Below are 27774 nucleotides of genomic sequence, written 5' to 3' on the forward strand. Positions count from 1 at the left end.
ATAGTTCTGTGCTTTTGACCTAGCATATAGGTTGTCAAAAGTTCACATAGTTTTTCCAGATTATTTCTGAGCTTTTCAGTATCTCTAATACTATCCCTATTGTACTCTAAGTCTTCGTGCAGAAGAACTATTTCAATCTGACTCCATAGGTTCAAAATAGGGAGGTAGAAGAATAGCTCAAGGTACAAATTCAAAGGTAAAAAAAAATTTAGTTTCTTTAGTATCAGAATTTTTAGAGATAATTTAAAAATCATATTGTAACACATAAATATGGATCAAAGCCCCTGTCACCATGAGCGTGAACTCATGGCAGGTCCATCTAACTCATTCTACTTAAATAATGTTAGGCACAAATTTCATTTGGCTAGCTATCAGTGTTCCCAGTCAACAGTCGCCAACAGTTGTTAGCAGTCACAGTTAACTTGTAATTTACCTTTTAGATTAATTTATTAGTAGACTCTTTCAGTATTTATTTTTATATCTAAATGCAATTTGACTTCTATTTTTTCACTATTGGAAGTAGTTCTCATCATTCATTAAATGCATTTCCTAAAGCAGATTTTTTTTTTCTTTACTGTGCTTATACTGTGCAATTTTAATGCAAAATTTAACTATCATGACCCCTTGACTCTCTTCTGACTGCATATGACTTTTAATGATATAGTGTATGTTCAGGCTCAGTTTTTCAGAGCCAGCCTTTCTTTCTACCTTTCATCCATAGTGCTGATTTACATCATTATTGTCACTCTGTTTGCATTTCTTTCACTTTTTCAGAACTTCATGCCAGATTATTTGTTCCATGAGACTAATATGATTTTCATCACCATCATTGTCATTTAAGCTAATTCTTCTTGACTCTCTGCCTAACACTGTTCCCCCTAGCCTTTAAACCCCCATGTTAATACCACCTATGCCAAAGTCCTGCCATTCCTGACTTTTTTCCACCACCTCCTTTTCCCTATGGACTCACTGAACAAGTCACTCCTCTAGATCATGAGCTTTTTGAGAGCAGGAACTATGTGTTTTTCTTCTTGGTAGTCCCTGAGTACCTAGGAACAGTCTCTAATAAAATAAATGTGGATTGAATTGCACTGAAATTTATCTATGGGATAAAATATAAAATACAACTGCCTAAAGGCACTCAAAGGTGAACAAAAGCTGATTGATACTGGAGAGGAATCAACATTCAGAAGAAGAAAATTGCCAGGGGTTAGTTTTCTGTTTTTCTTTGTTGCCTTTTAACCTGAGTCACAGTTTGTACCAAATGGAGCAGATAGAACTTGCACAAAGATCTGCAGTCTAACTGGCTTGATGAACTGGAGGATGAGTCCATATCTGTTGGAAAGTGAGAGAGTTACCCTAGAAAAGAGGCATCCAGAAAAGGGGAGCCTAAATTCTCTGCATAAAATCTGCCCAAATCTCTGACTGATCTCAACTAATGCATTAGCAGCGCATATTCCAAACCATACAGCTAAAGCAAAAAGAACAACACAGAGATCTGAGCTGCAGCCCCCTGAGGGGAAGAAAGAATTGCAATTTGAGTTAAGCCAAATTAATCACTTGCTTAAAACACATACACACATATTCTTTGGAGCAACATAATATAATCCAGTCTCTACAACATGCCATTCACAATATCCAGGATATAATATGAAATTATTCAACGTATGAAGAAATAGGAAAACTTGACCTATCCTCAGAATAAAGGATTATCAGTGGAGACCAATCCTTAGAAGGCCCAGTTGATGGAATGGAATTAATAGACAAGGATTTTAAAATGACTGTTATAACTATGCACAAAGACATAAAGGAAAATATGCTTTAATGAATGAAAGATATGAAATCTCAAGACAATTTCCAGATGGAAATTGTGAAACTGAGAAAATGATGTTTGAAATACAGAATAGATTATTTTTAAAATATTGAGTCTTCCAGTGAGTCAACATGGTACATCTCTGGTATTTATTTTGGTTTTGTTTAATATTTTTCAGTAATGTTTTATAAGTTTAGAGTAGTGATCTTACACATTTTCCATTAGATTTCTTCCTTAGTATTTGGTATATTTTTATGGATAATAAGTGGTATTGCTTTTTAAATTTCATTTTCCAAATTGCATATGACTAGTATGTAAAACTATAATTACATTTTGTTTATGGACCATGATTCCTACAACCTTGCTACATTTCTTTATTAGTTCTAGCAGTGGTTTTATAAAGTTTATAGGGTTTTCTGCATAAACAATGATTTGTCAGTGAATAATGATATCATTTTTTTTCCTCGCAGTATTACATTAGCGAGGTTTTCCATAACTAGTGTTGAATAGAAATGTTTCCTAGTTTACCAAGAATTTCTGTGATGAATGAGTATTAAATTTTGTCAAATGTATTTTCACATCTAACAATATTATCATATGATTTTTCTTCGTTCCCTTAATGTGGCAAATTACATGATTGATTTTTTTTAAAATGTTAAACCAGCCTTGCATTCCTGTGGTAAATGCCACTTGGTCATGATATATTATCCTATTTTAGTAGATAGATCGATAAATAGATAAATTTTATTTGCTAATATTTTGTTAAAGCTTTCTGTTTGTATGCATTCATCAGGCATATTGGTCTGAAAAGACCAAAAGAAAGCAATTTTCTGTACTTGTAAATATCTTTTCCAGATTTAGATATGCTAACTTCATAAAATAAGTTGGGACATTTTCCCTTCTGTTTTCTTTTCTGAAAAAGTTTGTGGAAGATGGGAGTTATTTCTTCCTTAAATGCTTGGTAGAAATTCATTTTGAAACCATCTGGGCTTAGAGTTTTCTTTCTTTATAAGAAAACGTTAAGGCTTTTTTAAAGGGTTGATTAGTTTCTTTAGTATATATTGCAATAGGTCTGTAGTTCTCAGAGTGCTGTTAATGGACATAGGGACAGGGGAAGGTTAGGATGACAGGGATCCTCAAGATTTTTTAAGAAGCCAATAGAGTCAAAACCATTTTTATACTAATATTAAGATGGTTTTTGCTTTTTTCACTGTGTTGATATTTGCACTGATGGTACAAAAACAATGGTAGGTTTGTACAACTGCTCATGCCTTAGTACAAATCACAGCAGTAGCACCAAACTGTAGTAATAATCATTTTCTTTACCACCGTAGCATTTGCACTTAAAAGAGAAATGCCAGTGTTACTTAAGAGTGTCCTTAATAAGCAGTAATTATTATTTTATTAAATGTCAACCCTAGAGTATGTATCTCTTTAATGTTCTGTCTGACAAAATGAGATGTACACATAAAGAACTTTTGCATACTGTATGGTAGTTGTCTCCAGGAAGTGCTGTTGTGTCTGAGCTGCAATTTGAACTAGCTACTTTTTTCATGAAACAACATTTTTACTTGAAAGAACATCTGATAGACAAACTGTGGTTATTCAGATTTGGATATTAGGCAGCCATTTTCTCAAAAATAAACAGTGAAAAAACTGATCACTTCAGGGAATACAACTGATGGTATTTGTCGTCCATGATAAAAGTCTAGTTTTCAAGGAAAAATTAGACTTTTGGAAAACTTACATTTACCACTGTGACAGCTTCCTAACACTTAAAGACTTTTCTGATAAGATTGATGGTGATATTAACGAATGTGATTTTTTTATATATTGTATAATGAAATGTGTCAACATTTGGAAGGTCTGTATAACTCTGTGAACCGATATTCCTAAAGATTAGTCCTTGATGTTACAAAATCTTGCATGGATAAAAGATCCATTCAAAGTACAAGATAGACCAATGGAGTATGAAAAGTTCCTTGATTTGGTTTCTACATTGCAACTGCCCTTAGACTATTACTTGTTGGGTTTTGAAGAAGAACAAAGAAGAATATCCACAATTTCTCTGAAAAGAACTTATTCTTTTTTTCTTTTTCTTTTTTTTTTTTTTTTTGAGACATAGTCTTGCTGTTGTCACCCTGGCTAAAGTGCAGTGGCATCATCATACCTCACTGCAACATCAAACTCCTGGGCTCAAGCGACCCTCCTACCTGAGTCTCCTGAATAGCTGGGACTACAGGCACACACCACCATGCCCAGCTAATTTTTTTCTATTTTTAGTAGAGACAGGGTCTCACTCTTGCTGATGTTAGTCTCAAACTCCCGACCTCAAGCAGTCCTCCTGCCTCAGTCTCCCGGAGTGGTAGGATTACAGCATGAGCCCATCCTTCATTGTTATCATACACTTGGTGAAAGAGTTGGTAGACGGATACACTGAGTCTCTGTGGCTGGGGAGTCAGTGATTCTTATACAGTACATCACACCAGCCTACACATGGGTGTTAAAAGTTTGTCAGAAGTTTAGCCGGTTGTGGCTTACGCCCATCTATGGCAGATTCTTCCTCCTCCCAGGGATCCATCCTGAGTGAAAGTAGCCATGAGTTTCTCCTTTCCCAGGAAGGACTTGTCACCTGTATGTTCCCAGCATTTTGCTGGATTTTAAATAAGTATGATTTAGCAGCTTATTCAGGTTTTTGTTGTTGTTGTTTTGTTTTTTGTTAAGGTAGCAGTGACAGTCTCTTGAAACAATCTATAATACATCTTTCTCAGAAGCAGGAGTCCAACAGATACTTTTAGATGTTTGTGTATATGTGTGTTGTCTTTCATTTAACCACAAGAGAAGTAATGTCCATGATGGAGAATCAGGGAGCTATATTAAAATAGAAAGGGTTCCATTTTATTGTTTCTAGAAGTAGCGGTTAATAGTCTCCTTTGGGATCACCTGAGTTTTAACGGAGTCCCAGAAGCCTATCCAGCTCACTCTCACTCCCCCTTGAGCACCCTCTCAAGCATTAGGTTCTGGGCGCAAGGAAGGAAGCCACTACATTTAAATGGATGGAAGCCCGATTGAAAGACCTTGGGAAAACATTAGGACAGGAAACCATCAGTGTAAACATACAGTCCTTTCTCTGAGATCACCAATGAAGAGAAGAAGGTAGGATGATGGCTACCAAGGGATCACACTTCCAATCTCTGCGATGATCAGCTCTAATGGAGGATTAAGAAGTAGGTTTGAGCAGCAAACTGAATGCTTAAAAAGATGAATATAGGTTCCCCCTCCCCACCTCCACTATTTAGTAGATTGAAGAGGAGGCAGTTTCATCCCTCCCAGATAAACTGTCATAGTCCTCATCATAAAATAGTTGCAGTACAATTATAATAACCCTTTGGATGCTATTATACAGTAGGACTTTTCTTTTTGGTACTTGCAGCCCTTTTTATTTCACCATTATAGTGTACTGATGGCTCTAATATGGGCTAACTTTGCAACACAGAATCCTCTGCTGGTAAACTGGTAAGTTCATGTTTTCTATATACTACCTCAAAGAACTGTAGGGCTCTGGCAGCATTGAAATGGAATCATTGGGCAGGGGAAAGAATAGTAATAATAGTAGTAGTGGTGGTGGTAATACATTTTTAGAGCCCTTCCTATGTGCCAGTACTTTCACTGGTGTTAACTCTTTAAATTCCCACAACAACCATATGAGATACAGGTACTATTACCATATCCCCATTTTATAGATGAGAAAAGTTTAAGAAAAATAAAATCACAGAGAAGATGTAATGAAGGCTACAGTGGAAAGGATTCTTCCCTGCTTACTCTCTCTTTATCCATTTGGTCTTTGTGAATATGACCCAATTCCGGCTGTCCTGAGAGGCATTCGTATGTGGACACGCAATATTCATTCCATGCAGAGCCACTCCAATTTTGCCCTTGGAAATACTCCCCAAAGCCAAGGGAAAGCCCTACCACATTATCATGCCTCTCTGATCACACAGCTTCCTTATTCTGGCCAGCACTGCATTGTACGGCTCATGGGAGTCCTGCTATCATCTGGAGGATTTGTAGCACTTACTACAGAACTACTGTTTGGGATTGAGAATTTATAGACAAAGAAAATATAGCCTCTGCCATCCTTAAATGTCTATACATTCCATAAAGTACCATTGATGTAGATGGATATTCTTTCTTGTAAATAGTAAGGTTCTGGCCAGGTGCGGTGGCTCACGCCTGTAATCCTAGCACTCTGGGAGGCCGAGGCGGGTGGATCGCTCGAGGTCAGGAGTTCGAGACCAGCCTGAGCAAGAGCGAGACCCCGTCTCTACTAAAAATAGAAAGACATTATATGGACAACTAAAAATCTATATTCCAAAAATTAGCCGGGCATAGTGGCGCATGCCTGTAGTCCCAGCTACTCGGGAGGCTGAGGCAGTAGGATCGCTTAAGCCGAGGAGTCTGAGGTTGCTGTGAGCTAAGCTGACACCACGGCACTCACTCTAGCCTGGGCAACAAAGTGAGACTCTGTCTCAACAAAAAAAAAAAAAAAAAAAATAGTAAGGTTCTCCCCAGAAAGCACTTCCTTCATGACCTTAAAGTGTTTCTTTCAGAAGCAGCATTGCCATTTTGAGCAGCATTTTGCTGGCATGAGACTATTCCTTGCATTTCTGGATATTTAACACCCTTTCCCTCCACCTATTTAACATCAGCAATCCTCCCAGTCCCGATGATTGAAAGCACACCCACATAGTTCTGTCTACTGTCTAGAGGGGTGGGGCATCCCTTACGTGGTAGCTCCTGTTTGGCTGAGATTGGGTGAAGGAAGCTGGGATTGGGACAGTGGAAACACACTCTGTGTACAAATGTCACAGTCCTCGGCCTCTACCCCTACCCGTACACTCCTGTGACATCATATCATTCTCAGGAAATCTTGAAGCTGAAAGCATATCTTTATGGAGAGTGCAACTTCCTGTTGAGGAGATTGTGCTTTACATTTTGTAGATTCCTTCCAAGTTCCCTAAAACCAATAATCCGTTTGAGGGGACAGATATTAAAGCAGAGGGAAAAGTATACCCTTCAGCGTATATTGGCTGGAGGTTGCAGGTGTGCTGCAGTAAGGGCAGTTATAGAGAAAAACATTTCGTCCTGCAATGCCACCATGTAATATAGAAAATAAGATGAGGTTATAAATGCGTAGGCTAAGAAGAGAATGTAGTATTTAGAAAGACTTATATTGTTGCCTGTTAGCTACAAACGTTGTGAAGACAAAATGCAGCATAGTTCACTTGAAATCAAATGATCATTCCCACAGCTAACTCTTGGCTCTATATACCCTGTTCTAGAAATAATGTGAGATGATATTTACAGGGCATATGTATAATATTTTAGTATTGAGCAAAGAATAATATAAAAACACTAAATTTTAGAATGAATCTCAAAATTTTGGTGGGATAAGAAAATGTGTTACTACTAAAATAGAATTAATTGAGGTTCAAGAATGGGATGGAATTTTAGATGGAATGGAAACTATTAGATGCCATAGAAAGGAATATTTAGATATATAAACTTAGGCACCAGAAACGAGGGAAAGCCCAAGTTATGGTACACCTGGCCTCCTCCATGTCAGTTATAATAGCACTCGCATACTGCAGACCCCAAAGGCTTGTGCTTTAAGTGTGAGATACCGTGGCCTGAATAACACCCGCTGTAATTCAAAGCAAGCAAGTTTCTTGTGGCACTTATTACATTACACAGCTGAGCATTCCTGCCCCCACCCAGTGTTGCACTATAAAAATTCCTGCCTCTTTACTTAAAGCCTCTACTTGCTTGAGAAACTTCCTTTTGTGATTTGGAGACTGGGCTTATGTTACTGATGAGATTAAAAACAGATTTCATTATAAAAGTTTATGATGTTCCAGTCTGTTCAATATGTGTGCAGTTGGAAGAACATATCTCTTCTTATGCTAAGTCCCTTATTTGATCTTCTCTTGCCCACTGTCTTACCCCTTTTACATCCATAGACCCCTGTCTCATGTTCGCACACCTGAGAACCTGTCCATGATCATCCCCACAAAAGGGGCCTGGTTACAGACTCGGATTTCTGATATACAGCACAAAGGCATTAAAGTGAATGCCTCCTGGGGATATTTGTTATTAAAATAGCTTTTAGCAAATAAAACTAATCTACCTAGCCAGTGAGATGAATTCTGATACAAGCCTCATCATTATATAAATCCTCTAATGTCTAATCTCTGAGTCTAGATTCTACCTATGGCCAGAAGCTTCTGTAACCAGAAAATGTGGAATGGAAGCAGAATCACTGTTGATGAATTTCCTGACCTTTGGTCCAGTTATCGTAAATAATAGTTCTACTCAAAGCAGTACCTGCCCTAATTGGTGTGGAATTCTCAAGGTTATTTAGCCAAGGCAGTTCCTGCTTTGTGTACCTTCCTGTCCCTTCCTTTTGTGTTCATCTCTTCATTGACTCAGCCTACTCCTGCCTTAACCCTGGATACCTTTCTCCATGCCCCACCTTCTGCTCACAGCTCACTCAGTTCCTTTAGCTATTCAGTCCATTTTGGGTGTGTTATCTTCAGTAAGCTGTTCTCTTCCCTTACTAATGAGAAAAGAGATAATAGGTTCCTCTGGCTCTCCTTTCCTAACTATGTAATCCTGTTTTACTCCCACTCAACACCCTACTTTGTGAATAGTGTTAACAGCTTATTAATGTATTAAGGTACTTATTTATAGTCAATCAGTGCTCACCACATTTCTCTATACCTCTGGGAGGCCCTTGGGAAAAGATGTCTTTTCAACTTTCTAATAGCATTACATTGAAGCATTTCAAGAGGGATCACTGAAGATCAAATGTCGCTCTAAAAAAAAATTAGCAAATAAGCTCTGAGCTTTTGGGTACTGTTCTCCAAGAAGATTAGCTGATGGTGTGTGATTGAGCAAGTGAACTGTGGGAGCCAAACCATGGGAGAAGATGAGCAATGGATGTGATATATCAGAGGTGAGATTATGTGGTAGAAAACCTGTCATCCATGGACTTCAGAATACGTTGCACAGACTTACCCTTAACTAGGGATTTGGAAATCTCTTTATTTGAAAGCGATTGGGAAACCAAACCAGGCCTGAAATGACCAGGTTACGAGGGAGGTCACATGCAAGAGAGGAGCATGGATTTCTGAGCTCGGCAAACATTTCACTTTGCTCCCTCCCACAGTGCTCTGTTGGGTCATTGGGACCCAGGCTATAAATAACCAGGTGGCCTTTAGGTCAGGACTCAAGAAGGTCTGTATACCCCCACCCAGTGTTGCTGCACTTCTGCCATTGAAATGACCATTAATGCCAAAGGAAAGAATAACACGATGATTTAAATCAATATGAATACTTCTCTCAAATTATTAATAGGTTCTGTTTCATTTTTCTAAGCCCATTAACCAGGGTCCAGGGTAAGATGATTCACTATGAGAGTCTTTATAATGTTTCTTCTATGTACAGTTTTCTTGCTGCTGGACTTCAAAAAGGAAAAAAGACCCCCTTAAAGAGGGTCTAGAAAAGAATAACCAAAAATGTTAAGGAGAAGGACTGCTAACTAAGGGTGTTCTCAAAATAAATGGGGACTTTAAAAAAAACTATATTAAAATATATGTAACATAAAATTTACCATTTTAACGATTTTTAAGTGTACAATTCAGTGGCATTTAGTACATTCACACTGTTGTATAACTATCACCACCATCCATCTCCAGAACTTTGTCATCATCCGAAATAGATACTCTATACTTATTAAACAATGACTCCCTGTTTCCTAGCTGTTGGCACCCACCATTCTACTTTGTTTCTCTAAAATTTGCCTATTCTAGGTACCACACATAAGTAGAATCATATAACATTTGTCCTTTTGTGACTGACTTATTTTACTTAGCAAATGTCTTCAGGGTTCTATGCACATGCTGAGGAATGTGTCAGAATTTCCTTTCTTTTTAAAGCTCAGTCATATTTCATTGTATGTACATGACACACTTTGTTTATCCATTCATTTAATGATGAACATTTGGACTATTGTGAATAACGCTACTATGAACATTAGTGTGCAGTTATCTGTTTTAATTTCAATTCTTTTGGTATATATCTCCAAGTGGAATTACTAGGTCATTTGGTAATTCTGTGTTTAACTTTTTTGAGGAACCACCAAAGTGTTTTCCACAGCAGTTGCACCACTTTACATTCCCACCAGCAGTGCACAAGGGTTCCAGTTTTTCCACATCCTTGCCAACACTTGTTATTTTCCAGTTTTTTGTTTTGCTTTAATAATAGCCATGCTAATGGGTGTGGAGTGGTATAAATGGTGACTTTTCTACCTGGTCTGGAAGGGGAAATGTAGGAGCCTGTAGTTATGAAGATTTCTACTGATATGTATACAGACAATGGTCACTAAAATCTAGAATTTAAGAATTTAGGTAAGGAAGATAAAGTATTTAACAAACAGCATAGCATACATCAAAAAAGCCCTTCACCAGGCTGATTGTCAGCCTGGATGGGGACCATATTGAGGTAAATTTGGAAAATTCAAAAAAGTGTCTTCTCACACTAATTATGTTACCCAGTGATGGGACATAAGCTCAAATATAAATAAGCTTCTAAAAATGATTTAGATACTTCACTAATAGGTGGTTTTAAAAAATCAAGAATTCTATGTAATTTACCCCTTTGGTTTGGAAGTTGGTATTAGAAAAGATGACTGTGCCTCTCTTCTTACCTTAAATTAGCCTATCAGCCTCCATTTGAAGTTCTCTAGACTCTTCTTGGAGGTCCTAGTGGCAGTCACAGGGGAATGAAATAGTTATTTCTATTATTTAACATCAGCAAATATTTCTTGTACATTGGCCATGTGCCAGGCCTTATGAGAAACACTAGGAATAGAATGGAGTGCAAAGCACTATCCTTGTCCTCATGGAGCTACAGCTTAGTGGGGAAGTCAGCTAATTATATCACATAAATAAATTTGTAATTCCAAACTATGTTTGGTTCTATAAAGGAAAAATCCTGAGACATTTCTCTCCTTTCATTTAAATTGTTCCTATAACCACTCAAAGAAATCCTGCTTTTTTTTTCTCTTCAGGAGCCTCCAAACAGATGGCTTTGCCTGGGAGGGAGAGGTAGAGAACAGCGCATATAGCAAGGCTACAGGAGTGGTCCCCCAGCACAAGTATCACCCCACAGCGGGCAGTTACCAACTCCATTTTGCCCTGCAGCAACTTGAACAGCAAAAACTTCAGTCCCGACAGCTTCTGGATCAGAGTCGAGCCCGGCACCAGGTAAATCAAGATAAGGCTTTTCCATGTGCTATTATCTTCCTGCTGTTGGTGAAAAAATAAACAAGTAAATAAATAAATAAGATGAATGAATGAGAAATGTAGGATTCATTTTCCAAAAGTTCACCAGTGCCACCGTGGCTTGGTTTGACAGGAGTCTACTGTCAGTACTCTCAGGGAAGACCTGTTCTGGAACCATAACATTAGTTTTGCTGGAAGGTGGTGTTGAACCAGTGTTTTGACATGCCTGGTTCTTTCATTTGAGTGGTTCTCTACAAAGTCTCTGTTGTGGTATTTACCGTTCCTGATGTGTGATGTTAGTTCAGAAACCTCCCATAGGGTCTTATCCCAGATAACTAAAAGCTAGCATTTGAGCATCTTTATTTCTAAATGTTCTACTTTCTTGTCTTGATAGACTTGGGATACGTAAGTAAATATTAATTCTTCATGATCTATCAAGATTTTCAAGGAATACATAACTTGCAAGTTCTCCTTATAGGAACTAGTCATAAGTTAGGTTGCTGGTCTTCTATAAATGACAGCTGTTTATTCAGTAAATGTTTATTTGCATGTCTGTTGTGTGCTAGGCACTGTTTTAAACAGTGGGGCTGTAAGAGTGACCATACCTACAAAAAAATCCTTGCTGTTGTGGAACTTACATGTAGGGAAATGTTGATTCCCTACTCACAGTCTACAAAAAGCCAGACACTCCTGAGTATATGTGTCAGGGAGCTATGGAAGTATATTGCACTAGTATATCAGTATTGCCCCTATTACAGAGAAATGATGATCTCACAAAAAAGTCACGCTACAGAGAGTTAAATTTTTCTTGATGAGTCAGAATTATCATTAGAATCAGTTACCATGTTCTACAGTAGGGTTATTGGGCTGAATTATGCTGATTCTATGAGCTTCCCTGATATTGACTATATGAAGAAATACCTTACATCAGTTTGATCTCCTATCACTTGCTGCTTTCTTGTAGAAATGAAGTGTACCCAGTGTGCATCAGTTTGTGCAAAATTAATATTCACTCAATGACTAAGGCAGCATCTCCTAAAGTTTTTTTTCCCCTCTAAATAAAATAATTGTTATGTTCTGTATCTTTTCAACTACCATCCCTAGTAAAATATGACCTTTTTTTAAATTTCAACATAGTTCATCACTTGATCATCTTTATCTGTGGTCGTGTACTCTGTACATTATATTAATTCATCATAATGAGAAATTTTAAGTATAGGCATTTGTGAAGTAGTTCTTTAGTCCATTTTATGGGAAAAAATCCAGACTTCTTTATCTAAAAAGCGTAGAATATAGCATCTCATTTTGATCACCACACGGCCCTCTATCATATAGAAATGTCCTCATTTAGAAAATCTTGGAATAGTAGAAGCATTTAAGCCAGTTTGCATTTCACAATTGCAGATACAAATACGTATCCTGGATTTTTTTTTTTTAATCTGTGTAAATTTCTTAAAGCTTTTTAAACTTCTGAACTCCCTGTCATTCAGAGTACTTGACAATGCCAACTTATCAGATGCTGGATGGTGGAGGCATCACTATATAGCCTTATTTCCCTTATGTTAGTTTAATCTGTGGCTCAAATCTAGACAGTTAGTACCTTTTAAAACATGCTTTAATATCTTAAAATGGTGGATGATTTTTAAAAATGGAGATTTTTGAAGGGCGTTAAAGTTTTGGGGAAGGAGAGGCAGTTTTGCTGATTTTCACTTTTAGAAGCTGCTTCATTTTTAAGTCCTTCTCATACTTTTGATTAGCTTCCAGCAACTCACATTCCTTTGAAAATTCAGAGTACTGTACTGCTATTCTTGTGTGGATTTTTTTTTCACTGAGGCTTATACTGGTTTAGTTTCACTGAATTATGAAGTATATGGAAAATATGTTTTTTAGAATCTGTCAGAATATCTGTCTTAGGGAGGAGGCAGAACTCCCAAGAAGGGAGTTATCTCATGTCTCCTGGAGAGGGAACAGAAAATCATTCATCATAATTTTATGTATGTATATAACATCATTTTATTTCTTCCCCTGTTCTTCTAAGCCACAGCTGATTTGGGTAAAAATAAAAAAGGGTTAAGTTCTGAGACTTAAAAAAGGGTTAAGTTGGGGAAAACTAAAGAAACTATTAATAAATTCTGTTAGCTTGAAGAGTTTATTACTAACAAAATAGCAAATGAGATATTAAATATTCTAACATGCAGAATACTTAGCAACTTAGAGCACTTTATTTCAGAGGGAGTTTAGAATCGCTCCACAGCAAAAGCAAAGCCCTACTAGACTTTAAGCCTTTGTTTTTAGCTTAGCTGTGCTAGATCTGACCATTAAAATTATCACCAAATTGTTTATTAAAGCATGGTTTGCATTCTCTATATGTCCTGTATTTCTGTCCTTAGGTTAATCCTTTAGATAAAGATGATACTTCTCTAATGAACTCCTTGCACTGTGGATTCATTTTTCTAAAGTGTAGGTAACCATTGGTATAACTAATAATTTGGTTAACCACCTGTTTGAGAGCAGTGGGTAAAATTGAAATCTGATTTACCTAGCATTCATCCATAAGAGAGACCTGTTTATGCAATAGGGTGTTAAAGGTGGCCTTATATTTGGATTACATTATATTATACTAATTATGTTCATGAATAGCATCTTTCACATAGCGACCTAATAAATATTGGGAGAAAGATTATACAGCCTTTCTCCCAATACATGCAGAGGAAGTTCTCCATCCTTTTGTGTCTCCAATCAGAGCACTTAGATATCCAGCTTATTGAAGGTGTTAATTTCTGATTAAACTCTGATTCAGAATGTGAATTTGGAAATGGGCATCTCTCACCATTCATGCATGAGCTTTTATCTTTATCTCAGTCTAGCATTGCACTCATAAATCAGGAAATTGTCTTGCACTGAATCCACCCCTGGAAAAGACTGATCCTGTAACATGAGAGTGAGAAAGGAAAGTCACCAGAGCTATCGGCAGAGGTTTCCAAGGACAGAGATACAAGAAAATTGGTGTGATCCAATATATTTGAGAGCACAAAAAACAAAATAAGGCAAAATTGAAACTCTGAGCTTTTACACACTGATGAGTAAAACCAGCAGTTTGAAAAACATCCTAAGTCAGACCAGAGGTTGACATACTTTCTGTAAATAGCCAAACAGTAAATATTTTAGGCTTTGCAGGCCACAGGGTCTCTCTTGAAACTACCAACTCTGCCATGGTAGAGTGAAAACAGCCATAGAAAATATGTAAATGAATGAGTGTGGCTGTCTTCTAATAAAACTTTATTTAACAGGTGGCAGGCTGGATTTGGCCTGCAGGTCCTAGTTTGTAGACTCCTGGTCTAGAGCAACAGAACCATTTGAAATTTTCCCCACTTCTGATTCATTAGGTTTGGAGTGGGGGCTCAATTATTTCCATTCCTAAGAAGTTCCCAGGTGATGTTAATGCTATTTTTCTGGTGACCACACTTTGAGAACCATTGATCTAGAGGGAAAGATTAAAAATTTATCTTCTTATTTGTTTTCTATCCTTTGGAAGGGAGACGGGATGTGTTAAAACTTACGTGTTGCCCTTATAAAATTTCAGGCAATAATTTTTTATAAGAACTTTGTTGCCATCTTTTTTACCCCATCCACCACAGTCTCCTCATGAATAAGTAACCAAAATACCTCCTTGCTCATTCTTCTTATCAGGGTACATTCTGCTCAGCAGTCACTGTTCCCAGGATTCAAGTCTTTTGGAGGGCAAGAGATAAATAATGGGACAGATTCTTCCCTTTGTGTTTTAATAATAATGGCCACTACTTAATAAGCACTTAACTGTGTTCCAGCACTATGCCAGGTACTCTATATACATTAACTCATTTAAAAGGAGTTTCAGGATGATAGGGGTAATTACAGAATCTTGATAGTTAGGGATAGCAAAGTGAATCTGTTACAGATTGGTGTATCCAGATGTGTGTCTTCTCCCTAGTTTCCCTCCTTCTCATACTGGCTTCCTGCCCCTGAAGGAGAAGGCAAAAAAAACTTTTCTTTCAGCTGAGTCGGGGGACTTTCTCAGGCAACAGTGACTACTGGTGACATCAGCATGAGTAGCTCTCCGTGCTGGGGTCTGTGAGGAGGGCTACACCAGCAGTGAGGCCTGACTGACCTGATTGTAATTGCCGACATTGAGCTGATGTTATTCTTGGCGCAGGACAGAGCGATTACTCAGTAGTTTCTGTTAAAGTGATCCTTTGTTAAACTTCTGCTCCCACCCCACTCCCCCGGTCCTTCCCTCCCACTCTCTACTCTGCCTCATCCAGAGTGAAAATGAGCCCAAAAAGCAGAAAAATTAAGGACATTTGATGGCCAAGGCAGAACTGCTGAAGTTTCTTTTGAGAATAATGGAGGAGAGGAGAGATTTTAAATCTATCCTAATTCTTCACTGGTTCTGTTGTCTTTCTGAAGCCCTTCAATTTTTAGTAGACTTAATTTTCAACATTAGTAAGGTAGCTCAAGGTAGGAGAAAACTGAGCTAAATTCCTGTCATCCTTCCACCCCATGTTTTTTACTGCTCTATTCCCACCATGCTCAAGTTTACCCGGCTAACCTAGATTCAACAAGGCCAGCAGAGTCTAATGTTTCTGTAAGGAGCAGGGCCCAGGGCCGGAGGCAGCTCAGTGTTCACATCAAGGGGTCTTTAAGTATGCTAGTAACATCTCCCGTGCCATGTGTAAGGAGCTTTTTGCTAATGGTATATGTGTAAATGCACAACCCCACAGGTGTGGAAAGGATGCCCATCATATAAACCCAACCAAGTCTTGTTATTTTGCTCCTAAAAGTTCATTGTATGTGTCTAGAAACATTTCGCCCCCCTGCAAGAATGAATACTGTTTCTACAAGCCTTCAGCTGCTGTGAGTTTGTGTTGTGGGGGAGGGGAAAGAAAGAGAAATTCAGCAGGCACTCCAGGTCTTTTTCCAAGCAGCCAGCAATAATATGTTAGCTAGCTCCTCAGCCCGGCGCAAAGAGCAGCAAACAGTCTAGCTGCTTAGAAGGTGTCTTTATGTGTCTTTATATTGGTGTGTCAGAGAGGAAGGTTGGACCGGGGGCATGAGAGGGGAGGAATTTGTGTGTATGTGCTTAAGTTCTGGGGCATATTGACTTGAATGTCATAAACTATTGTTTCTTTGGTTTTTTCTTTGGTTGGTTGATTGGTTGGTTGGTTGGTTCTTTTGTTCTATTTTGTTTCTCCTCCTGACCTTACTGGGAACTCATATGATACTTACCTTCTAGCTTTTAGTTGTTACTGATTTTCCTAGGACCATTTGATTTAGTAGATTTTGCCAAACCAAACTCTATTCATCTTACCTAATAAAAATACATTGAAAAGACATGAAAGAATACATGTAAAACTTCATTCAATTGTTTTGGAAATAGCCACTCTGTTAGACAGGCTTTAGAAGCAGGTAATCCTCAGTTTAAGTCTTGCCTCTGTCTAGTCCATAAGCTGGGACAGGTTATTCAAACTTCTCTGATGCTTGTTTTCTTTATTTCTAATATGGAGATGATAATACACACCTGTGGGTTATCGTGAGGCTCATAGTCCTTGGGATGATATGTTACCACATGTCAGGTACTGAACCAGGCATTTTATTTGTATTATCTCATTGAGTCCTTACAACTGCCCTATTTTACAGATGAAAAAAACAGAACATCATTTACGTAACTATCTCAGGGTCACACAAATAATAAATGAACTAAATGATCACGCCATTGTACTTCAGCCTGGGCAACATAGCAAGACTCTCTGCAACTACTAGCAATAAAAGATAAAAAAGTAATCATTCTTACAGCATAGGTATATACAAAAATAATAATAATAATATTATAGGTCCTGTTTCTCCAATTATTACTTTGTCCTTTCAACCCTGTTACTATTACTGATAATACTATTTTAATTTTATTTCTTTTTTTTTTTTTTTTTTTTTTTTTTGTTGAGACAGAGTCTCACTTTGTTGCCCAGGCTAGAGTGAGTGCCATGGCGTCAGCTTAGCTCACAGCAACCTCAAACTCCTGGGCTCAAGCGATCCTACTGCCTCAGCCTCCCGAGTAGCTGGGACTACAGGCATGCGCCACTATGCCCGGCTAATTTTTTCTATATAGATTTTTTTAGGTGTCCATATAATGTCTTTCTATTTTTAGTAGAGACGGGGTCTCGCTCAGGCTGGTCTCGAACTCCTGACCTTGAGCAATCCACCCACCTCGGCCTCCCAGAGTGCTAGGATTACAGGCGTGAGCCACCGCGCCCGGCCTAATTTTATTTCTATGATAGGTGTTTTTTAGAAGACTACCAGGAAACATGACAGGTCTCTACAAATGTGACTACCACAAATGACACCTTTGCTTAATTCATATTATGCTTGCCTTTTCAATACCATATAAGTCTGATTCTTATTGTATTACTACAGTATAGATATTAGTTCATTATGTTAATTCATTACTGATAGTAACATAAGTCCTGTGGTTATCATCAGGTTTTCTAAGCTGCTGCTAGAGGAATGTCCTTCTGGAATCTTTGAGGAAAGTGGACGTATAGTGAGTGCTTCCTGTGTGCCAGATGTTATTATGTCCATTTCACTGATGAGGAAACTCATGCTCAAGGAGTTTAAGTAGCTTACCCAAGGTCATACAGCTGCCTAATTGCAGAGATAATATTCAAACCAGGTCAGAGGGCTTCCAAAGCCCTTTTCCACTCTACCAACCTCCCCTGTGGTAGAAGTAACTCTTCATTGTCTTTTTATTTTACATGTTTATTATCAGTCAGATAAGGCATTCTAGCTTTATTGCTGCTGTGCTGCTACATACTCTCATATATATAAATATAAAATAAAGGGTCAATGTAATCAATTAAAATTCAGAACTCAGCTAGGCTGTGGGTATTAAGAATCAACTGTTAATGTACCAGCTGCTTGGGATTAATCTTGTTTGTTGAGTATCATTAAAATGTGATTTTGCTGTAGCTGCCTGGTGACCAGTTTCATTTTCTTCCCTCACTCTGTGACCTGTAGTTTGTTTCTGTTTGTAGGCCTATAAGCAGTAACTGTGAGCTGATGAAAGACCTCATCTTTAAACACGAAGAACCCATCCTTCTGAGATGGGTGCAGCCCCAGGAAAAATGCTTAATGAATATGACAGGTCTGTGCAACATATGCCCAGTAGGCCAACCATGTTGCAATTCTAGGCCAAATAAAACAAATTATACATTTGCAAACAGAGACAAGTTAGATACTTATAAACTCAGAATTTAATGTTGTAAGGGAAACTTAGAGATTGCCTTTTACTAATTATTTCAAGATACAGACACATTATTAGGAGAACCAGGGCCCTGACATATAAATAATTCCCTGCAACTACTAGCAAATAAAAGATAAAAGAGACAATTAAAAATGAGGCTATGAATTCTCTTTTTTTAACCAGTTGAACTCTAGTCTGGGATCATTGCTGATCTTTTGAGGTTATCTTTGTATACATGTGCACACACACACTCTTTAACTTTTAAGATAAGTAACAAAGATTTGCCTACAGACAATTTTTTTTCAACCTTTCCTTCTATAGAAAGAGAATGATCTTGGAGCAAAGCAAATGAAATCTGTCTTTTAAATGAATCTGATGAAAATTGGACATACTATTAGGTTTGCTTTAGATTTGCTTTGGAAAGGAGATTTGATTTAAATAGATTTGCTTTAGGTACGTTTGCTTTAAAAGAGGGTCAGCATCGTATAGTGGGGCTCTTAAATCAGATTCCGTGGTCCAAATCCCCGCTTACTACTCAGTAGCTGTGCAATCGTGGACAAACTGCTGAACATTTTTCATGCCTTGGTTTCTCTTCTGTAAATGGAAATGATGGGACATGCTCCAAGAGAGTGGAGGGTGAGATGGGATAATAACAGAGAGAGCACTTAGAGCAGTGCTCGTTCATGGTAAAAGCTCAATAAAAAGTTAGGTGCTCTCATTATGTATTGCCCTTTTTTTCATTGTGGTAAAAAACATATGACATAAATTTACCCTCAACAATTTTTATATATACAATACAGTAGTGTTAACTGTATGTACATTGTGCAGCAGATCTCCAGAACTTTTGATACTGCATGACTGAAACTCTATTGAAAAACTCCCTGTTTTCCTCTCCCCCCAGCCTCTGACAACTACGATTATACTTTCTGTTTCCTTGAGTTTCTTTACATACCTCATATTAAGTGGAACAATACAGGATTTGTCCTTTTGTGATTGGATTATTTTACTTAGCATAATGTCCTCAAGATTCATCCATGTTGGTAGTATATCACAGGATTTCCTTCTTTTGTTTTTTCATAGTACTGTGTTTCAAAAGATTTTCTTCTTTTTTAAGGCTGAATAATATTCTTTTGTGTGTGTGTGTGTGTGTGTGTGTGTGTGTGTATACATACATACATATATACATCACATTTTCCTTGTCCATTCATTGATCATTGGGCGTTTAGGTTACTTCTACATCTTGGCTATTATGGGTAATGCCTCATGAACAGGGATGTGCAAATATTTCTTCTATTATATATTTCTTTTAATTTTAAATATACATAGCATTTTAGGCCGGGCGCGGTGGCTCACGCCTGTAATCCTAGCACTCTGGGAGGCCGAGGTGGGCGGATCGTTTGAGCTCAGGAGTTCGAGACCAGCCTGAGCAAGAGCGAGACCCCATCTCTACTAAAAATAGAAAGAAATTATATGGACAGCTAAAAATATATATAGAAAAAATTAGCCGGGCATGGTGGTGCATGCTTGTAGTCCCAGCTACTCGGGAGGCTGAGACAGGAGGATTGCTCGAGCTCAGGAGTTTGAGGTTGCTGTGAGCTAGGCTGATGCCACGGCACTCACTCTAGCCTGGGCAACAGAGTGAGACTCTGTCTCAAAAAAAAAAAAAAAAAAAAATATACATAGCATTTTAGTTAAACCCCTGTGCCAGATGCAGAAATTGGTTAAAATGATATTAAAAAAGGTGTCTTAGGAGAAGCTCCAGGCTCATAAAGTATTGATTAGCTACATTTTAAAAACTAACATTTACTTATTTGAACAATTAAAAATGGTATACAAATTAATTTGTTAAGAATTGCTAAAGAGAGATATGAGAAGAAAGACTAAAAAGAATGATTAATGCCAGGATAAAATGATTATTCTTTAGAATAATATCTGTATAGATTGTTAGCATGTTTGTCCAAAGGTGTCAATGTCTTATAAAAAAGAAAAGAAACAACATTAGCATCAAATTATGAGATAGCATTTCATGGTATACAAGCTGTTTCCTCATAATAATCAAAGGAAAGATAAGGAAATTAATCTTATCAAACATACTTGCTGATGGAAATGTAAATTGCTACAGCCTATAGTGAGAGCAGTTTGGGAATATATTAATATATGAAAAAGTTTTGAAGCAGAAGAATAAAAAGGCTTCTGATCTAGCTATTCTACTTCTAGGAAATCATTTTAAGGAGATGACCCAGTATATGTGAAAACATATAGATAATATGATGTTTATCACAGCACTGTTCTTAAAGAGCAAAATAAATTAGTGACAACCTGAATATGTGTGCGTATGTGTGTGTGTGGTGTTTTAAAATGGAAGCATAAGATTTTGAGGGCCTGCACTTTTTCCACTCAGAAATCTATTATGAACATACATATTTCTATAACTACAAATATACATCTACCTCATTGTGTCAATTTATAGCATTCTATTGGTGATGGGTTAAGTAAATTATGATAAACCATAGTAGAAAATACACAGCCATTAAAAACAGTGATCTAGATCTACCTTAATAGATAGGAAAAAATTCCCAGGATAGATATTTGAAAGAAAAAAAAAACAGTTTCCAATACATTGGGTATCGTACCATTTTTGTAAGCACACAGAAGTACAAATATATACGTACTTTGTTTATACATAGAAAAATGTCTAAGTGCTAACAGGTTATCTCTGAGAGTTGAATTAGAAATGAGTTTTAGCACTGTTTTCCTTTTTCTAATGAACATGTATTAAAGAAATTAAGATGTTTCCAAAAAAGGGAAAAAACTTTCAGTCTGCCAATTGTGTGTGTGTGTGTGTGAGAGAGAGAGAGAGAGAGATCAAAATTCAGGTCTCTGAGGGAGATGTGAAAGAAATGGAAAGCAAAGCAGTGTACAGTCATATGAGTCTAAACTTGCCATCAGAATATCAGCGTCCACAAATGTATGACAGATTGGTTCTGTGGTTAGATGGAGGGCAGGGGTGCTAATGAAGAGGGTCATCCGTGTGATGTCTTAGGGCGAGTGAGTTTCACTGGGCTTTATGGTCATGGGCTGTAGCCCTGGCCTTAGCCAGCTGCCTCATAATTAGGTTTTGTTGGTCATGTCACACACCCAGCCCAAGATCAGTTCAAGTGTCTCATTACTATTGAAAAACCAACTCAGAGACTACTGATGGTATCTTCGGTTTGATTAGATGAAGGAGTCTGAGGCTCATGGATATATTTGACTGTCTGGTTATAATTACCTTCAGTGCTTTTCAAATGTTAGCGAGTACTTAGGGTCTCTCTGAAGCACACTGATTTCAATTGGTTGGTGGAATAATAATTTCAAAATTGTTCTGCCCAGGTTAAGTACCTGTATTTACATCCTGTAGACTAGGTCATTTGAAGTAGTAAGAACCTCATTTCCTACTAGCTAAAGGAGAAGGAGCTTATTAATTGATTTTGGAAATAGAAGGATATGCCAGAGGATTTCCAGTATTTTTGGCAGCTCCATGTCCTGTCTCAGGTATTTGTGTGGTTGGTCTCTCTAAGAACAGTAGCAACTTCTGGGTTTCTGCCACCTCCCTGTTGGAGTCATAATACAGCTCTGTGCTTTGTAGCAATATCAGAAGTTGTACTCTGTTACTCTTGCTCAGCCTTCAGTCTTGTCCCAGCTGACAAACATTGTGAATGGAAGACAGCCAAGAACTCCACACAGTGTGAGACAAAGGCCTTTTGGAAGCTTACTTTTGCCAAAATAGAAGCAGCTACCCTCACCCTCATCTTGGTCCCAAGGTTTTTACAGCATCCTAGGGTTGTGCAAAAATTGCAATGTGTTTTTTGCATTGAACCATTCTAGGCCTGGTTGTAGGAAGGTTAGCGATTAGTAGCTTACATGCTCAAGAAAATGTACCATCCCAGTACTTTAGCTGCCAGAGAGAAACATACAAGAAGTGGCTTTGTATACTATATAATGGGAACTTTATCCAAGTTAGGACAAAATCTAATGTGGGGAGAATAATACATAGGAATGTTTGCTCTTCAGAAATCAGAGTAAGGGAGGCATGAAGAGACATTAACCTCCTCAAATAGAGATTAGCATTTCCTACTTCATCTCCCTGAATTCTCAAAAAATGAATTTACAGTTTTTTCACTATGAAGAGACTTCCAGCTCTGCTCCATCACCAAGAAGCCTGAGTGAAGGCTAAAAGGAGTATTTTTCTGGAAGGAATTTTAAAAAATCCTCCCAGAATTTAATCTCTGAACAGTATTATCTTTCTAGTAAGAGAGCCCAGATCTTGCTTCCTCGGAACCTTCCAAGTTGCAGTCTGTGTTCTGTCTATCATAAATTCCTCCTTCCCACCCACGAGTACCCTTCTGTTGTGGGGGAAGGAGGGCCTTTCCAGTCTTTTGCCTGGGGCCAAGCCAACCCTCAAACTGTGGTTTTCTCTGAGTCTCTTTGCTGTAGTATGGCCGTTTCCCACACCCAACAAAGAAGGAAGAGTCATGTACATGTTGACCAGATCTTGAGTAGAGGCCAGTGCTTACACAGCTCTCTCCTTCCTAGGACACTGACAACAGTGCAGCCCCCATCCCTGTGTTGTTAACATTGTAAATCCAAACTTCCCATTTCTTAGAAATTATAGAGAAAGAACTTCATATCTTTCTTCTGTCCTTTTATGAATGAATATCAGGACAAAACAGTTCATGTGATCTATAGTGGGTGGAGTTGTAGAATTGGGGCCAGTACAGGCTATGGGGGGCCTAAAGGGGATGATTTCCACCCCTGGTTTAAACATATGCATTTATATGTCTGATTTTAACATTGTCTGAGTGTTTTCCTGGTTTTCTTACCAGATTTAATTGCTTTAATCTCATCCCACTCAGCCTTGGCTTTCATGAAATACCTAGGGACCTGTCTACATTACTAACTCTTTGGAGTTTCAAGTGATGTACAATGGTAATCATTTCATTGTCCATTCACTATATTAGATTATCATCATCCAACTACAAGTCACAACGTAGAAGGTTTTTGCTATATTTGGAAAGAGTATCTACTTTCTGAGATGAAGTACATTTCTGTTGTATTGAGGCTTAAGCAAACTTGAATGTGTGGTAGATTGAGAATTATTTCTAAACAAGTTAGAGGGTTCTTTTCCCCCGTATGGTTAAAAAATCTAGACTAGGCTCTCCCAGACTCCATGATGCCATCAGAAACCCATGCTTAATTCTGTCTTTATGCTCTTCAATTCTTAGCTTACCTTAATAACACTATGCCTGTCCATCTCTAGCTAAATATCCTTGTTCTTGGAGGGAAGAACAATAAGTAAAGGGCAAAGGGTGTATACCAACCAAGTCTGCCCCTTTTAAAGAGCTTTCCCCAAAACTGCACCCAGAAACTTCTGTTTATATCTCATTGTCCAGAATGTGTGTCACGTGGTTATCCTTGGGTACAAGAGAGATTTGGAAATGTAATTATTCAGCTGGGCACACATTATTACCCAATAAAATCAGGGTAGTATCATTAAGAAGAAAGGGAGAAGTGATAGTATCCAGGAAATAAGTTCTAACTTATTTTATTTTGCTGTTTGAAGTAAACACTAATCTTATATACAGCATGAATGTCTAAGGTCCTACCACAAAATTTGTATCTAGGAAGGTGAATTTATTTTTGTTTGGGATCTGCAGAAAAGCTGACATATTTTGTGGCTGAATGTGAATTGGTAACAACACACTAGGCACTGTTCAAAGCCCAGAGAATGATCCTTTTACAAGATTACATCTGTATGTAAATACATATTTGCCTATTTTCTTGTATGGGAATTTAGTTGAGGAATACTTGGGGTTTTTCCCATTATTTTCATTTATTAAACACCTGGGCTTTTTACTAGGCACTGTGGGTGAAACAAAAATTAATCATATACATAATCCAGCCGTTTCCAGTGTGTATTGTCTCAAAGGGAGAAAAAGTACATACTTACCTGGCTGTAATGCAAAGTAGAACATACTAACTGTGATAAGACACATAAAAATAAATTTTTCTAAGTGTTTAGAAGAGGAAAAGATTATTTCTGTCAGAGAGAATTGAATAAATATGATCTGGGGGACCTAAACATATGTTTTCATTTTAAGAGTTTGCTTTCACAGCTAGTGAGCATCATCATAAGACTAGAACAATATGTTGAAAAAAATGCATAACCAACTACCATTCACAAATGATTACTGATAGGTAGACTTGCATGTCATACCATCCTTTGTTTCCTTAATAGACTGAGGTGGTGGTTTGAGAAAGAATGGAGCATTTGTTGAGTGTCTACTGTGTGCCTGGCTCTTAATTCATTTCAGGAAACCCTTATTGAATGCCTGGGCTAGGGTTACTTGCAGGATCTGCATTTACTCTCCAACAAACCAGCAAAGTAATTTTAATTGCTTATGAGAAAGCTGAAGCTCAGAAAGGTTAAAGTAACTTTAAAAGATCACCGACTTTGTGACAGGGCCAACATTTGAGCCCAGGCACATTTGACTGCAAGCCATGTTCTTTTCCATTTACTCTGGATCTCTCTGCCTTTCACTGATGACCTAATCTGCTTTTGTAGCCTGTATTGAACAGTTAATTCCTTCTTTAACCCAATCTAATAGGGAGTCTTAATACCCAGCTGGTTGAAACTTAGGCTTCATTTGGATATTTTTGACTTGTACTGAGTTTATTTGTTACTGCTTAAATGTTCTTAGAACTTGACTTCGTTTTGTCTTTTTAATAATGTATTTATTTTTGTATTAAATTACTACATGCACAGTACAAAATTCAAAAGATACAAATGATATGTAGTAAAAAGTTAGTCTCCCTCCTACCTTGACCCCTGGCTAACCAGTTCTTCTCCATGAAGGCTACCAGTTTTTTGTGTATCCCTCTAGAATTGTTCTGTGCAGATACTAGTGTGTGTGTGTGTGTGTGTGTGTGTATGTGTCTGTTGGTATACACGTATATGTTTGTATGTATTCTTTTTTTCTTTTTTACAGAAATGAGAGCTCACTATTCTCAACTTGCCCTTTACATTCATCTTTTTGTTTGTATTTAGATGTCCCAGAAAGATTTTGGAAAAAAAAAGAAAAACAAAAACTTGATGGATTAGGAAATATAGTTGTCACCATGGCAAAATTTATTGAATAGATGTTCTTACTGATGGCAGTTTATTCACAATATTAAAAATATAATTCATGCTAGGTGTGATGGCTCACACCTATAATCCTAGCATTTTGGGTGCCCAAGGTGGGAGACTCACTTGAGGCCAGGAGTTTGGACCAGCTGGGCAACATAGTGAGACCCTGTCTCTACAAAAAAAATTAAAAACTTAGCCTGGTGTGGTGGCTCTAAGTCAACAAGGTGTTACTACATCAGAATTCTAAACTGGGGCTGGGCATGGTGGCTCACACCTGTAATCCTAGCAGTCTGGGAGGCTGAGGCAGGAGGATCGCTTGAGCCCAGGAGTTGGAGGTTGCTATGAGCTAGGCTGACGCCATTGCACTCTAGCCTGGGTGACAGATCAAGACTCTGCCTCAAAAAAAAAAAACAAAAAAAAAAAACCAACAACAACAACAAAACACCCCAAAGAATTCTAAACTAGCCCTCAAGCCCATAACCAGATCTAGTTCCTGGTTCCTGTTCCAGCCTCATCTGTCCATTCTCTATTTGCTAACGATGCCCTGGCCACGCTGACTTCTCTATCCTTCTACGTGCAAACCTTCTAGAGTTCACAGTTTTAGAGTGGGCTGGAATGGAGTCAGGGTTCGAGTTAGTTTTAGTCTGTGCTCTATTTCTAGTGCTTGACACCTGGTAAGAGACATTCATTAAAAATTCGTTGAATTTAACAATGAAGGAAACTAAGACTGAGAGAGACCAAATGCTTTCCTGATTCATGCACAGGGACCAACGCATATTATCTAGATGCTCTGATTCCTAGCCCAGTGTACTTTCAGCAAGACCATCCCAACTCTCTGCTTTAAGAGATTCCCCTTTTCTGAATCTAGACTTGCACCGGCAACATTAGAGAAGTTTTTCGTTTAAAAAAAAATGACTTTATTTAACAGCTCCCCTTTTCTTTTTGCTCCCCTTCAGGATTACAAACCAGTTACATATAACGAATGGGTTGCGAAGATGATCTCCATCAATGATTTTTTTTTTCATTTTCTTGTAGGCAATCTTTGGTAGCCAGACACTACCTAACTCCAACTTATGGACAGTGAATAATGGTGCAGGCTACAGAATTTCAAGTGCCACAGTTAGTGGCCAGAAGCCAACCACTCTGCCACAAAAAGTGGTGCCACCTCCAAGTTCTTCCTCCTCCCTGGTCCCCAAGCCCCCACCCAATCACAAACAAATGCTCAGAAAGGCAACATCCCAGAGGGCTTCCAAGTAAGTTTTCTATAATCTTCTGTTCTCTTTCTTTGAATTATATCAATTTTAAGCTAATAGTACTCTTATTTATGGAGCCTTGAAGGCAGTTATTGAGGTATTGAAAACAAGAACACCTGATGGGGAATACAGGCTCAGCCCTGGCTACATTTGAAATCACGTGTGGAGCTATTGCAACATGTGGATGGCTGGGCTCTCCCCTGTGGGAGGGGCAGGCACTGCTCTTGTAGGTTCCACAGGTTGGGAGAGAGGTGTTGAGAGCTGCCTGCAGGGTTCAGGGTCCTTGCTAACCAACTCTGCTGGCCTCTGACAAGAACTATAATCTGACAGTGTACCAGGTAACGGTCCTGAACTGTGGGCTTGGAGAAAGGAAATGAAAACTTCCTTGATGTATCTTTTCTTGGTCATTCTACAAAATCAGATCAGCACCCGTCTCCTCCCCCCTTGTTTGTTTGTTCACTTTTAGGCAGGTGAATGAGAAGACACAGGATCAAGATTTCATTTGGGGAAATAAACTGTGTTCACATTAGTCAACAAGCTCTGTGTAGCAACAGTGTTTTTATAATAATACCTTTTGTAATCCACTTATTTTATATCAAAAAAAGACATATCCATGCCTGCATCAAATTTTTGTAGGTCACAATTCTTCACTCTACCTCTAGCCATTTTTTGGTTAATGAACTAGAAATAAACTGGTAAAGGATGTTAGTTCAAGCAGCCCTTTTTTAGTTTAAAATTGGGGAGCTTTACAGAGGTGTCTGGAAAAGGCAGGCCTTTCCTGCTGCTGTGTAGATACCTAGAGGAGATTTACATTATATATTTCTCTTGCCTTTGTTAAGGCTTCTCGTTCATTTGTCCTTTAAATCAGTATTAGTTGTAAGAAAGAATCCTCGGACATAGAAAAAGTAGTTACTGTTTTTCCC

At 38.0% G+C, this 27774-nt stretch overlaps 1 protein-coding gene across 2 annotated transcripts in view; it reads left to right on the plus strand.

Annotated features, from left to right (window-relative positions):
• TTLL5 (tubulin tyrosine ligase like 5) overlaps positions 1-27774 on the plus strand; it is a 276452-nt gene that overhangs the window by 190394 nt on the left and 58284 nt on the right. For both annotated transcript variants that reach the window (XM_069489049.1, XM_069489040.1), the window contains 2 exons: positions 10944-11139; positions 26634-26851. In XM_069489049.1, coding sequence (XP_069345150.1) covers positions 10944-11139; positions 26634-26851 — 414 coding nt within the window. The remainder of the gene's footprint in view (positions 1-10943; positions 11140-26633; positions 26852-27774) is intronic.

This window comes from Eulemur rufifrons, chromosome 2 (assembly GCF_041146395.1).
Source record: "Eulemur rufifrons isolate Redbay chromosome 2, OSU_ERuf_1, whole genome shotgun sequence".
Taxonomy (NCBI): domain Eukaryota; kingdom Metazoa; phylum Chordata; class Mammalia; order Primates; family Lemuridae; genus Eulemur; species Eulemur rufifrons.